Consider the following 12,047-nt stretch of genomic DNA (forward strand, 5'->3'; position numbering starts at 1 on the left):
CAGGGACATTTGCCCAGGGTCACTTGCCCAGGGTCACTCCTCCAGGGACATTTTCCCAGGGTCACTCCTCCAGGGTCACTCCTCCAGGGTGACTTGCCCAGGGTCACTCCTCCAGGGTCACTCCTCCAGGGTCACTTGTCCAGGGTCACTTCTCTAGGGACATTTCTCCAGGGTCACTCCTCCAGGGTCACTTGCCCAGGGTCACTCCTCCAGGGTCACTCCTCCAGGGTGACTTGCCCAGGGTCACTTGCCCAGGGTCACTTTTCCGGCCCCAGGAGCTGCTCAGGGCTCCGGGCGCTGCCCTGCCCGAGGGCTGGGCTCGGGGTGGTGCTCAGGGGGATCTGGTGTCACCACCCTCGCTCTGTCCTGCAGCATCTCGGGGGAGATTCCCAGTCCCGGCTCTGCAAACAGGCCGGGATCGATTCCCTGGGATGCTCCAGGATCCTGGGCGGTGCTGGCACCCCAAACGTGTCCCAGCTGCACCCAGGGCGTCCCACGGGATCTGGGCTGGCCACTCCAAATTAAATGGATCCCCGTGCTGATCCACAGCAGCCTCGAACCTTTCAGTGCCTCCACATCAGAGCTCGGTCACTGGCCGATATTGCCTCATGCCCCAGCTGAGGAAGGGTGGTTAAGGATGTCCTCAGGGAGAGAAATCCATAACGTAGGTATTAACAAAAGGGATGTCTCTTTGGAGTGCTCAGACTCGTTTTTCAGATTTAAAAATGAAGGTGATGGGTCTAAGCCTTTTATTTCAGTGCTAAATTGTTTTTTTGGCTGCCTGAAGTGCTCTTTGCAGTGTTCAGGGGCCAAGGTGTGCCCGGAGGTGACACCGATGAACTGGCACAGGTGCCTTTTCCCCACTGCATCCACACCCAGCCCCTCGGGCAGCACTGCATCTCACAGCAAACTGCATTTCTCTGTTTGTTGGTTTTTGCCGGTGATTTTGCCATTGTGTTTCTGTTCCTCTGCTCAGTCCCAATTACCAGGATGTGGTTTGGAGTTTTGCAAACAGCCACACACTAAAACATTGAGCAGCGATCCTCTGCTCATCTGATTTCTGTCACTCTGTGCATTACTCCAGTCTCCATTTCCCATTCCTCAGGGTAATTAGAAGCAATATATTTATTTCCCTGATCTCGTGTTCAGCCATAGATCATCATCATTTGATTCCAAAACTTCTCGGGGGTTACCTTTACTGAGGTTATTTGCTGCCATGGGAATTGAATTCCTCTGCCACGATTTTGGACTGTGAAGCTGAAACCTTTGTGTGCTGTGTGAATTCAGGCTTGGCCCATTTTGCCGTTATTCACTCCTTTAATTTTTCGCCGGAGCCGCTGGAAGCTGCGATACCGTCAGCAGAGCTTGCTCAGCTCCTTCATCCCCCAGCGGGGAGGAGACGGCAGGAGGGACAAACCCACAGGTGGGGAGGGACAAATCCTCAGGTGGGGAGGGACAAACGCTCAGGTTTGGGGGGACAAACCCACAGGTGGGGAGGGACAAACCCACAGGTGGGGAGGGACAAATGCTCAGGTTTGGGGGGACAAATCCACAGGTTTGGGGAGACAAATGCTCAGGTGGGGAGGGACAAACCCTCAGGTGGAGAGGGACAAATCCTCAGGTGGGGAGGGACAAATCCTCAGATGTGGGGGGACAAACCCTCAGGTGGGGAGGGACAAACCCAAAGGTGGGGAGGGACAAACCCAAAGGTTTGGGGGGAAAAATCCTCAGGTGAGGAGGGACAAACCCACAAGCTGTGAAGGACAAGGAGGAGCTCCTCTCCTCTCATCTGCCAGGACATTTATAGGATCCCAAGCTGGTCTGGGATGGCAGGGACCCCAAATCCCACCCAGTTCCACCCCTGCCATGGCAGGGACACCTCCCACTGTCCCCAGTGTCCATCCCCAATGTCCAACCTGGCCTCGGGCACTGCCAGGGATCCAGGGGCACCCACAGCTGCTCTGGGCACCCTGTCCCCCTCCCACGGGGCAGAATTTCCTCCCAATATCCCACCTACCCCTGTCCTCCGGCAGTTTAAACCCGTGTTATTTTTTCCCTGCCGACGGAAGGGTCTCGGCTGAGGGGCAGCCGTGGGACACTGAACTCGCACGGCCTGGGGGACATCGGGGGGCTCGGGAAGGTTTGGGGGGCTGGAGCTCCTGGGGGTGGCGAGGAGCTTGGGGACCTCTGGGGGTCGGAGATATTGGGGGGTCTGGGGGATTTTAGTGCTGAGGAGGGCTCAGCGAACTTGGGGCTGTCGAGAATCCCTGCGCATCCCCCGCGGGCAGGGGGTGCCTCCCGCACCTGCGGCCGCCGGGGATAACGCCGAAAATCCCAAATTCACCTGCACCGACCCACGGCGGGGGCTGCACCGGGGGTTGCACCGGGAGCTGCACCGGGCCCGGGCCCCCTCCCTCCATCCCGAGCCCCCTCCCTCCATCCCGGTTCCCCTCCCTCCATCCCGGTTCCCCTCCCTCCCTCCATCGCGGTCCCTCCCCATCCCGGGCCCCCTCCCTCCATCCCGGGCCCCCTCCCTCCCTCCATCGCGGTCCCTCCCCATCCCGCCCCCTCCCCGGGCGGAGCCTGCCCGCGCTGCCGCGGGCTCGGAGTTGCGCCGGGCGGCGGAGGCGAGCGGAGCGGAGCGCGGCGCTGCCGGCCCCGGTCGCGGTGCCGGTGCCGCTTCGCTCCGGGATGCAGGATGCTCCCGGCCGCCGCCCCGCGCCCTCCGCCGCTGCTGTGGCCGCCGCCCGCCGAGCCCCCCGCTCCCCCCTGGGCCTGGGTGCTGCCCGCGGCCGCGGGGCTGCTCCGGGTGAGCGCTGCCACCGCCGGGGCTCCGCCACCTCCGCCGCCACCTCCGCCACCACCGCCCCCGCTGCTGCTGCCGGCCCCCGCGCTGCTGCGGGCCGGGCCGGGCTGGCGCGGCCCCGCCGAGCCCCCGCTGCTGCCGCTGCTGCCCGGGGAGCCGCTGCTGCACGGCCAGGTAAGGGCGGAGCCGCCGTGCGGGGACACAACTTTCCCGGAGCCACTGCCCCGCTGTGAGCCCCGGCACCGAGAGCGGCGGCGGGACAGACCCCGCGGGGCGGCGGGGGCTCGCCGGGCTCTGCATCCTCCTTGGGCGAGCTCTGCACCTTCTCCTTGCCGAGCTCCGCACCTTCTCCTTCCCGAGCTCCGCACCTTCTCCTTCCCGAGCTCCGCACCTTCTCCTTCCCGAGCTCCGCACCTTCTCCTTCCCGAGCTCCGCATCCTCCCCTTCGCCGGGCGCTGCACCCTCTTTTCCCGGCTTCTGCATCTGCCTTCCCCGGGCTCTGCAGCATCCTCCTTCCCAAGCTCTGCATCTCCTCTTCCCCACATTCTACATCTCCCCTCCCTGGGTTTTACATCCCCCTCCCTGGGTTTTACATCTCCCTCCCTCGGGGCGCTGCATCCCCCCTTCCCGAGCTCTGCATCGCCCCTTCCCTGGGTTCTCCATCCTCCCTTCCCGATGCTCTGCACCCCCTTCCCTGGGTTCTCCATCCTCCCTTCCCTATGCTCTGCATCTTCCCCTTCCCCGAGCTCTACACCCCCTTCCCCGATCTCTGCACCCCCTTCCCAAGCTCTGCACCCCCTTCCCCGGGCTCTGCACCCCCTTCCCCGAGCTCTGCACCCCCTTCCCCGAGCTCTGCACCCCCTTCCCCGAGCTCTGCACCCCCTTCCTCGGGCTCTGCACCCCCTTCCCTGGGTTCTCCATCCTCCCTTCCCGATCCTCTGCGCCCCTCGGGCTCGGTCGCGGCACTTCCAGCGGCTCTGGAAACGTGCGGCGGGGATTTCTCCGGGAGGAGAGGGGCTGCCAGAGGGGCTGGGGTCCCTCCTGCGGGGCTGGGGGTCCCTTCAGCAGGGGCTGGGGGTCCCTCCGGCGGGGCTGGGGTCCCTCCGGCGGGGCTGGGGTCCCTTCAGCGGGGTTAGGGTCCCTCCGGCGGGGTGGGCTCCCCGCTGGATGCGCTCTCCGCAGCTGCAGCCGGATCGGGAGCGATGCTCCAGGCGCGCTCCGGCAGCCGGGGCAGCATCGCCGCTGAGCGTTCTGTGAATATTTATAAAGACGAAAGTTTTGAGCCGTGTCACTGGAACCAGCGCGTCGCGCCAGTGCTTTCCCTGATGAATATTTCAATTATTAATTGGTGCCGTGAGGCTGCTGGCAGGAGCGGAGCCCTCAGCCGGGCGTTCGCATCTCACAGCGGCGGGGCCGGGGCTGTGCGCGCAGTTTTGCCTCGGATTTATGGGGTTTTTTTGGGAGGCAGAAGTAAAAATAAACGCGAGCCGCGAGCGCGGTGGCGTCCGCTGGATTCCGTGTGATGATTTCCAACCTCCTCGAGCTCGAGCGTCTCTTGCGGTTCGGGAGAAAACAGTCGGTGCTGCTCTGATGAAACCGGAGCATCACTTATCCCCGAGCGGGAGAGCTCCGCGAACCTGCCGAGGTGGTTTTGCTGCGGGAACCCTTTCGCCAGGCGGATTTAAGTTGAGCAAAAAGACAAAAAGCCATTCCTGCCGTTCCCTCGGTGCTGTGGAGGCGCTGGCTGGTGCCGTGTGTGAGGTTCGGTGTGAGCACAGCATCAATCCCACGCTGCAGCCATTGCCACTGCTCCAGGATCTGGGCTTTCCGAACCGGGATCTGCCCGTGCTGCCGCCCTGCCATGCCCAAAGAAACACAAACCCCTGAGCTGAAGGGACTTCCCTGGCGCTTTCCGTGCTCATCAATCAGCAAATCACGGAAAGCATCGGTTACTCGGCGTAAAATCCTTCTGTTAATTCCTCTTGTGTTTGTTTTTTTTTGTTTGTTTGTTTGTTTGTTTTCCCCCTCCGAAGTGGATATTTGGAGCTCATTCGCCGGTGGTGGGATTTTCCCCTTCCTCCAGCGTGGAATTGGTGCCGGTGTTCCCTCCCGTGTACACAGGCACGGTGCCTCCCGCCGGGAAGGGCTGGATTGAGAAGAGGCTGCCCAGCTGCAAAGTGAGTGCGATCCCATGCTGGGGCTGCAGCACACGGAGCACACCAGAGGCTGTGGGGTTGGGTTTGAGGGCCGGGGTGTGCCAGGAAAACCTGAGGAGGGAATGCTGGAGGGGGCAGGGATGGAGCAGCAGTCACAGCTCACTGTCACCGAGGGTTAGTGACACTGAAATGGCTTTAATTTTCTTTATTCCTTGGAGTAGAATGTCTTCATCTTCCCATAGAAGTGATTGTGGGGTTTCCACCGTCCCTTCCTCCCTGCTTTTCCCACAGGCTGTCCCAATGTGTGCCACAGCCCGGCGCTGTCACTGTGGGCAGTGCCACATCCCCGGTGTCACACTGGGTCCTGTGTCCCCATCCCAGCACTGTCACCACGGGCAGTGCCACATCCCCGGTGTCACACCAGGGTCCTGTGTCCCCATCCCAGCACTGTCACCACAGGCAGTGCCACATCCCCAGTGTCACACCAGGGTCCTGTGTCCCCATCCCAGCGCTGTCACTGTCACCATGGGCAGTGCCACATCCCCAGTGTCACATGGGGGTCCTGTGTCCCCATCCCAGCACTGTCACCTCAGGCAGTGCCACATCCCCGGTGTCACACCAGGGTCCTGTGTCCCCATCCCAACACTGTCACTGTCACTGTGGGCAGTGCCGCATCCCTGGTGTCACACCAGGGTCCTGTGTCCCCATCCCAACACTGTCACTGTCACTGTGGGCAGTGCTGCATCCCTGGTGTCACACCAGGGTCCTGTGTCCCCATCCCAGCCCTGTCCCCACATCTGCCCCTTTGCCAGCTGAGTGCTGAGCACCCGGGTTTGTGTCACTGTCCCTCAGCTGTTCTGTGCTTTGTCCCCTGCTGTCCCTCACCCCTGTCCTGGCTGTGGAGGTGACACAATCCCAATGCCCATGGTGTCCCTCAGAGTGACACAGTCCCTGTGCCCACAGGGTCAGAGCTGGGGAGGTGACACAGTCCCTGTGCCCAGGGGGACACTCAGAGGTGACACAGTCCCTGTGCCCATGGGGTCAGAATTGGGGAGGTGACACAGTCCCTGTGCCCGTGGGAACACTCAGAGGTGACACAGTCCCTGTCCCCATGGAGTCACTCGGAGGTGACACAGTCCCTGTCCCCATGGAGTCACTCGGAGGTGACACAGTCCCTGTGCCCCATGGGGACACTCAGAGTGACACAGTCCCTGTGCCCATGGTGTCCCTCAGAGTGGCAGTGTCAGGACAATGCTGTCTCAGGGGTCCTTGCCTCCCGTGCTGCTGCAGCAGCTGCTGGCTCATGTCAAATCCAATTCATTTTTAGGTGCTGCCTTCACTCCAGCCCCAGCCCTGAGGGAGCAGGACCCCCCTGCTTTGGGAGCAGAACCCTCTGCTTTGGGAGCAGAACCCTCTGCTTTGGGAGCAGGACCCCCCTGCTTTGGGAGCAGGACCCCCCTGCTTTGGGAGCAGGACCCTCTGCTTTGGGAGCAGAACCCTCTGCTTTGGGAGCAGGACCCCCCTGCTTTGGGAGCAGGACCCTCTGCTTTGGGAGCAGGACCCCCCTGCTTTGGGAGCAGGACCCCCCTGCTTTGGGAGCAGGACCCTCTGCTTTGGGAGCAGCACCCCCCTGCTTTGGGAGCAGGACCCCTCTGCTTTGGGAGCAGGACCCTCTGCTTTGGGAGCAGGACCCCCCTGCTTTGGGAGCAGGACCCTCTGCTTTGGGAGCAGGATTTCTCTGCTTTGGGAGCAGGACCCTCTGCTTTGGGAGCAGGACCCCTCTGCTTTGGGAGCAGGACCCCCCTGCTTTGGGAGCAGGACTTCTCTGCTTTGGGAGCAGGACCCCCCTGCTTTGGGAGCAGGACCCCCCTGCTTTGGGAGCAGGACCCCCCTGCTTTGGGAGCAGGATTTCTCTGCTTTGGGAGCAGGACCCTCTGCTTTGGGAGCAGGACCCCCCTGCTTTGGGAGGTCTGTCCCAGCTGAGGCTCTGCCTGTGAAACACTGAGTTAAAGATGCTGTGTTCTCACTTGGATTGCTGAAGTTTGGATCTGACTGTAACATTTTTCTTTCTTTCTTTCTGTTGGACAGATCTACTTGAACAATGCCTTTGCCCTGGAGTCGGCCTGGCTGCAGCCTGAGGAGCCCAGGCTGTTCCAGGGGGCTGAGAAGCCCGTGCTGCTGAGCAATCCAGTGGCCATGGCTGTGGCCAGGCCAGCTGCAGCCTCCAGGCCACTGCCCACGCTCCTCCTGGCCCCTCAGCTCATCCCAGGTCAGGACACAAGTACATCAATAATTCATTCTTTAACTTGCCTGTTTCTTGATGGTTTTCCCTTAATGCATCCCCCAGAGAGGCAAAGCTGCTCTCCAAAGCAGAGCTGCCTCCCATTTGGCTGCAGGTCTGCCTGAGCAGAGCTCCATGGCCAAGTGCAGCTCCTCTGACAGGGCTGGGAGGAAGGGAGGCTGTGTGTGACCACAGCAGATTGTGCCAGGCTGCTCTGCTGCTGCCTGCTGACCTCTGCAAGGGAGGCACTGCCACTCCCACCCACTGAGGCTGCTTCTCCGAGCAGGAATCGCTGCCAGCCCCAGTGATTCTGTGATTCTGTGGCACAGGGCTCTGCTGCCTGCTCATTTTCAGCGTGCTGGGCTCTGTGCAGGCAGCAGAGGAGCAGTGGATCCATCATCTCATTAAGGCTCAGTCATTTGTGCAATAAATTCCATTAATCTGCATAACTGAACAGAAGAGCTACAAGTTATAAATACAAATATTAACTGTGTAAATACCCTGTGATGCTTTAGATAACTGAGATTTATACCTGGAAAAGAACATTTATCCTTGGACAAGAGCAGACCACACATCCCAGAGGGGCTGAATCTCTGTTCTGTCACTGCAGGAGTAAATTACAATGGCAGCTCTATCCAGAAGGTTGAGGAGAAAAGTGCCACTGATATTTGAGCCCCTGAATACACTCCTGAATTTGGAATTTGAATTGCTGGCTTGCTGTTCCTGCCCTCCTCAGGTGCTGAGAGCAGAGCTGCCCTGTCCATGGGCTGTCCCCAGCAGCAGTCTGTGTTCCAGAGCTGTGCAGCTCCCAGGACGTGCTGTTTGCCACCAGGGTGGGCTCAGAGTGTGCAGGGGCAGACCCTGGCTCCTGGGCTCGTGTGGCAGCCTGAGCAATTAGCAGGGAATGCCCTGGCACAGCCCCTGCAGCCTGGCTCTGTGTTTGGGGTCTGGCAGAGCTGGCTCTGTGTTTGGGGTTTGGCAGAGCTGGCTCTGTGTTTGGTGCTCTGGCAGAGCTGGCTCTGTGTTTGGGGTTTGGCAGAGCTGGCTCTGTGTTTGGTGCTCTGTGTTTGGGGTTTGGCAGGGCTGGCTCTGTGTTTGGGGCTCTGTGTTTGGGGTCTGGCACAGCTGGCTCTGTGTTTGGGGTTTGGCAGAGCTGGCTCTGTGTTTGGTGCTCTGTGTTTGGGGTTTGGCAGAGCTGGCTCTGTGTTTGGGGTTTGGCAGAGCTGGCTCTGTGTTTGGGGTTTGGCAGAGCTGGCTCTGTGTTTGGGGCTCTGTGTTTGGTGCTCTGGCAGAGCTGGCTCTGTGTTTGGGGTTTGGCAGAGCTGGCTCTGTGTTTGGGGTTTGGCAGAGCTGGCTCTGTGTTTGGGGTCTGGCAGAGCTGGCTCTGTGTTTGGGGTTTGGCAGAGCTGGCTCTGTGTTTGGGGTCTGGCAGAGCTGGCTCTGTGTTTGGGGTCTGGCAGAGCTGGCTCTGTGTTTGGGGTCTGGCAGAGCTGGCTCTGTGTTTGGGGTCTGGCACAGCTGGCTCTGTGTTTGGTGCTCTGGCAGAGCTGGCTCTGTGTTTGGGGTTTGGCAGAGCTGGCTCTGTGTTTGGGGTTTGGCAGAGCTGGCTCTGTGTTTGGGGCTCTGTGTTTGGGGTTTGGCAGAGCTGGCTCTGTGTTTGGTGCTCTGGCAGAGCTGGCTCTGTGTTTGGGGTCTGGCAGAGCTGGCTCTGTGTTTGGGGTCTGGCAGAGCTGGCTCTGTGTTTGGGGTTTGGCAGAGCTGGCTCTGTGTTTGGGGTTTGGCAGAGCTGGCTCTGTGTTTGGGGTTTGGCAGAGCTGGCTCTGTGTTTGGGGTCTGGCAGAGCTGGCTCTGTGTTTGGGGTTTGGCAGAGCTGGCTCTGTGTTTGGTGCTCTGGCAGAGCTGGCTCTGTGTTTTGGCAGAGCTGGCTCTGTGTTTAGGTCCTTTGGCAGAGCTGTGGCTCAGCCATCCTCTCCTCCTGCCAGCACTGCCCAGGGCTCAGCTGGAGCAGTCACTGCTGTGGGGAAAGCCTGCTGTTAATTAATTTCTGTTAATTTGATGATTTATTGGTATTAATCACACACAAAAGCACTGTGTGCTGTCTGGGTGGGTGTGCTGCTGAGGAGGGGTCTGGGCAGGGGAGCCCCTCCTGCTTCTGCACGTTAAAAAAACTTCAGTATTTGCAAATATTTCAGTATTTTAAATGTGCACAAGCGTGTTTTACCACATGCAAAATGGCAGATACGTGGCCAGAGTGTTCCTGGAGCAGCCCAGGGGCAGTGCCAGGGACAGCAGGGGCACTGCCAGCCTGGTGCCCCCGTCTGCAGGGAGCCCCGGAGGGGAAGGGGTTCCTGCCCTGGACAGGGCACGTGCCCATGGCAGCTTGTCCCTGCACTGGACCCTGCTGTTCCTGCAGCATGAACTCCCCGCCAGCCATCCCTGCAAACAATGGGATCACAGAATCCTGCAATGGTTGGGTGCAAAGGGACCCCAAATCCCCCCACAGCCACCCCTGCCATGGCAGGGACACCTCCCACTGTCCCCAGTGTCCAACCTGGCCTTGGGCACTGCCAGGGATCCAGGGGCAGCCACAGCAAATCTGGGCACCCTGTGCCAGTGAAGAATTCCTTCCCATCCTTCTTGAGCTGTTGCTGTGGTGGGTACCAGTCCATCCCAAAATCCCATTATCCCAAAATCCCATTATCCCAAAATCCCATTATCCCATCCCTGTATCCCATCCCTGTATCCCATCCCATCCCTGCAGTGTCCCCATCCCTGCCCTGCAGCCAGAAGCAGGAGCTGCCTCTCCAGCTGTTACCCTGGAAGCATTTCCCATGTAACACCTGCACTTCATGTGAAGAGTAATAAAAATCCTGGGAGCCAATTGCTCACTGAGTGGGATAAAGGGGGAGTTAATCAGGTTTCTGCACGGGATTCATCCCGGCAGCTCTGCCTCCCCAGCCATCAGTGATGATGGAATTGTTCTCTCCATGGAGCTGCAGCTCCTCAGACAGAGCAGTGAGCACGGAGCCTGGCCAAGGGTAACGTGCATCACTCAACAGCTCAGCCCCAGCTCCTCAGACAGAGCAGTGAGCACTGGCCAAGGGTAACGTGCATCATCCAACAGCTCAGCCCCAGCTCCTCAGACAGAGCAGTGAGCACTGGCCAAGGGTAACGTGCATCATCCAACAGCTCAGCCCCAGCTCCTCAGACAGAGCAGTGAGCACTGGCCAAGGGTAACGTGCATCATCCAACAGCTCAGCCCCAGCTCCTCAGACAGAGCAGTGAGCACTGGCCAAGGGTAACGTGCATCATCCAACAGCTCAGCCCCAGCTCCTCCAAGGGGCTGTTTGCCGTGAGAGGCAGCAGGTATTGTTCTGTCACCGCGTGCCAGGCGTGGATTGATGTGCTGTGTGTTTGTGAGAGAAGGTGGCAGTGTCCCTGGTGATGATCCTGTGTCACCTGTGTCCCCTGTGTCCCCTGTGCTGTGTGTTTGTGAGAGAAGGGTGGCGGTGTCCCTGGTGATGATCCTGTGTCACCTGTGTCACCTGTGTCCCCTGTGTCACCTGTGCTGTGTGTTTGTGAGAGAAGGTGGCAGTGTCCCTGGTGATGATCCTGTGTCACCTGTGTCCCCTGTGTCCCCTGTGTCACCTGTGTCCCCTGTGCTGTGTGTTTGTGAGAGAAGGGTGGCAGTGTCCCTGGCAGTGATCCTGTGTCACCTGTGTCCCCTGTGTCACCTGTGCTATGTGTTTGTGAGAGAAGGGTGGCAGTGTCCCTGGTGATGATCCTGTGTCCCCTGTGTCACCTGTGTCCCCTGTGTCACCTGTGTCCCCTGTGTCACCTGTGCTGTGTGTTTGTGAGAGAAGGGTGGCAGTGTCCCTGGTGATGATCCTGCCTCGTGTCTGTGCCTATTTCTGTAAAGCAAGGGTTCATATTTCTGTGCCCTGGGCTAGGGGGGGAGCTCAGGGCTGGCAGTGCCCTGTGTCACCTGTGTCACCTGTGCTGTGTTCCCTGTGGTGTGTCCTGCTCACCCTTAGAGCTCAGGGATGGCACTGGAGCAGTTTTTGGGTGCTGTGACACTCAGGGATGGCACTGGAGCTGTTTCTGGCACTCAGGGATGGCACTGGAGCTGTTTTGGGTGCTGTGGCACCCCTGGCTCTCAGGAATGGCACTGGAGCTGTTTCTGGCTCCCAGGGCTGGCACTCAAGCTGTTTTTGGCTCTCAGGGATGGCACTGGAGCTGTTTTGGGTGCTGTGACACTCAGGGATGGCACTGGAGCTGTTTCTGGCTCTCAGGGTTGTCACTGGAGCTGTTTTGGGTGCTGTGGCTCTCAGGGATGTCACAGGAGCTGTTTTGGGTGCTGTGGCACCCCTGGCTCTCAGGACCATCACCCCCCTGCTCCCTGGCCTGGTTCTTGGGCTGTGTCTGGGAAGGTTTGCATGCAATGCTTGGGGTTGGAATGGACCTTGAAGCTCACCTGGTTCTGTGTGTGGGACATCCCAAGGACAGGAACACCTGGTCCTTCTCACTCAGGGCTTTTCTTCCTCCTGACACCAGAACGCCTTACAGAGCTGAGAGTCAGCATTGCCTCACACCCAAACACAGCCCCGGTTTGCTAATTCCAGCTCACACATTATGGATTAACTAGGGCTGCTCTCTGTTAAATTTGGGTTCTGTTTTCTCCTGAAATCCACCCCAGCACCTCTGATCTCCTCTATTTCCTGAGCACGAGCTCTGCTTGAATCTCATCTCCATTTACAAGCACTCAGGATTGGCTTCCCAAATTGGATTATCTTGTACTTAAGCT

The 12,047-nt window shown here is 59.5% G+C and overlaps 1 protein-coding gene across 1 annotated transcript in view; it reads left to right on the plus strand.

Moving 5' to 3' along the window:
- Positions 1 to 2,698: 2,698 nt before the first annotated feature.
- The window catches only part of TCERG1L (transcription elongation regulator 1 like), a 58,046-nt gene continuing 48,697 nt past the window's right edge, over positions 2,699 to 12,047 (plus strand). The window contains exons 1-3 of the mRNA XM_033066215.1: positions 2,699 to 2,980; positions 4,840 to 4,983; positions 7,051 to 7,231. Of these exons, the coding sequence (XP_032922106.1) occupies positions 2,699 to 2,980; positions 4,840 to 4,983; positions 7,051 to 7,231 (607 nt within the window). The remainder of the gene's footprint in view (positions 2,981 to 4,839; positions 4,984 to 7,050; positions 7,232 to 12,047) is intronic.

The sequence above is a fragment of the Catharus ustulatus genome, chromosome 8 (assembly GCF_009819885.2).
Source record: "Catharus ustulatus isolate bCatUst1 chromosome 8, bCatUst1.pri.v2, whole genome shotgun sequence".
Classification (NCBI taxonomy): domain Eukaryota; kingdom Metazoa; phylum Chordata; class Aves; order Passeriformes; family Turdidae; genus Catharus; species Catharus ustulatus.